General features: G+C 57.0%; 1 protein-coding gene across 1 annotated transcript in view; it reads left to right on the forward strand.

Annotated features, from left to right (window-relative positions):
- Positions 1 to 481: 481 nt before the first annotated feature.
- The window catches only part of Selenos (selenoprotein S), an 8698-nt gene continuing 7240 nt past the window's right edge, over positions 482 to 1939 (forward strand). Inside the window, exons 1-2 of the mRNA XM_004623248.2 lie at positions 482 to 618; positions 1208 to 1345. Of these exons, the coding sequence (XP_004623305.1) occupies positions 543 to 618; positions 1208 to 1345 (214 nt within the window). The 5' untranslated portion in view covers positions 482 to 542. The remainder of the gene's footprint in view (positions 619 to 1207; positions 1346 to 1939) is intronic.

The raw sequence follows: 1939 nt of genomic DNA on the forward strand, positions 1-1939 counted from the left end.
TTCTGAAAACAGTATTTGTGGGCAGTTGCTGAAACCCGTGTACAGACCTGGAGGATGGGTGGAGACTTTCTTGGCTGAAAAGTAAAGTAGAAAGTTGCTAGTATTTCGTGTTCACACCTTTGTGGGCCAGAGTTGAGCTGCCGCCTTCGCTGGCCAGCTGTTACCAATCAGTTGAGCTCCATAGCCCAGTGTGGGCTTAGCGCAAGAGTGTGGATGCAGATTCCGACCCAGAATTTAGCCTCCTTAACCTCAATGTCCTAACACCGCAAAAATTTGGTAATCTCTTGGTGAAAGAGGCTCGTCATTCACCCTCACCGAGGCCAGCACCTAAACCAGGCTGGACTGCAAATCCCGCGAGCATCTGTCGGATGTCCCGCCCCGCCCTTTAGTCGCACCTCTTCTGTGGTTGGCCGATCTTTCGGCGGGGTCGAGTCGCGATTGGTTAAAACTATGGCCACGTCCGGCAGCGCCACGTGTACGTAGAGAAGAGCCGGAAGCGCACCACGGAGGGCGGCGCTGCAGGGCTTTTGGCCACCGTAGCCATGGATCGCGAAGGGGAGCTGCTGTCCGCGAGGCCCGCCCTGGAGACCGAGGGACTGCGCTTCTTGCACGTTACCGGTGAGTCGCCGCGGGGCAGTGAGTTGCGCGCGGCCAGCTCCCCGGGGCGCCGCCATGTTGGGTGGGTCCTGATCGTGCGCCCTGAGAGGGCCGGGGAGCTCTGGACGGCAGCCGGGCGTTGGCGCCGCGCTCGGCTGGGGCTGCGGGCCAAACCTCGGGGCGCTGTGGGCAGCCGAACTCGTTTGCAGGAGTCCTTTACTGTGCGCGCAGCGAGCCCATCCGGTTGCAGATGCCGGAGTCACTGGGCCCTGGCCGTAGCTGGGTCCCTAGTGGCGCCTCGTCCCCTCCCCATCACTGCTAAGCCTCGACTCCATCCTTTGTGTGAGCGAGGGCCTTGGCCTTTGTGAGTTGGGTGAGGTCCTCAGCCCTCCGCCCGCCCCCGCCCGACTGCCCTGGTGCTCACGGGTCTCCCTGCCCGGGGATTCCCGAGCTGTCGGGGGCCAGGTTCGCGCTCCCGGCTTACCTGCATAGAAAACCATTCATTCAGCTAGACTGTGATAGATGTGCGGCAGGAGCAACACTTTGTCCGTGTGGAGCTCTGTGGAAAAGTGACGCCTTTAGAGTCTTGACATTGTTTTCTTCTTTGCAGTGGGCTCGCTGCTGGCCGCCTATGGCTGGTACATCCTCTTCAGCTGCGTCCTTCTCTATGTGCTCTTTCAGAAGCTTTATGCCCGGCTGAGGGCCGTGAGACAGAGGCACCTGGACCGAGCTGAGGCTGCTGCTGTAGGTCAGTGCCTGGGAATGGACCCGAGCCAGTTCTACGCCTGCGGCTTTTAATATGTATATATTTTGTGTATAAATATTTATATTTTATTAACACTTTAACAAGAAGGTATCAATATGTAGGCCAGGTTGGTCCTGAGCTTACTACTCAGCCTGGGTTGGCCTTGAACTCTAGGCAGTCCTCCTGCCTCAGCCTGTGGAGTGCACCACCACACTCATCCTGCTTTGAATATTTAAAAGTTAGTCTGGTCAGAATAATGAGTGGATACCAGGCGTGGTGGTATCCTGCACTGAGAAGGCTGACAACGGGAGGATCACTAGGAGTCCGAGCTGCTGCGTGGTGAGACCCTGTACCAAATACATTTTTTTAAAAAAAGAGTAATGAGTGTATGAGCCTGAGGCAGGAGGCTCACCAGGAGTTGGAGGCCGGCCTGGACTACATAGGAAGCTCAAGGCCACTCTGCACTACCCAGTGCTAGACCCTGGCTCAGAAGCTAAAACTGCAAACAGAGGAATGCATGTGTGGTGCTCGGCGTGCTGGAGCGCCTTCTGCGCCCTGGAGGCGGTTCTGGGGCAGGTGCCTTTTTTTTTTTTTTTT

This window comes from Octodon degus, unplaced genomic scaffold, assembly GCF_000260255.1.
Source record: "Octodon degus isolate 3935 unplaced genomic scaffold, OctDeg1.0 scaffold00002, whole genome shotgun sequence".
Classification (NCBI taxonomy): domain Eukaryota; kingdom Metazoa; phylum Chordata; class Mammalia; order Rodentia; family Octodontidae; genus Octodon; species Octodon degus.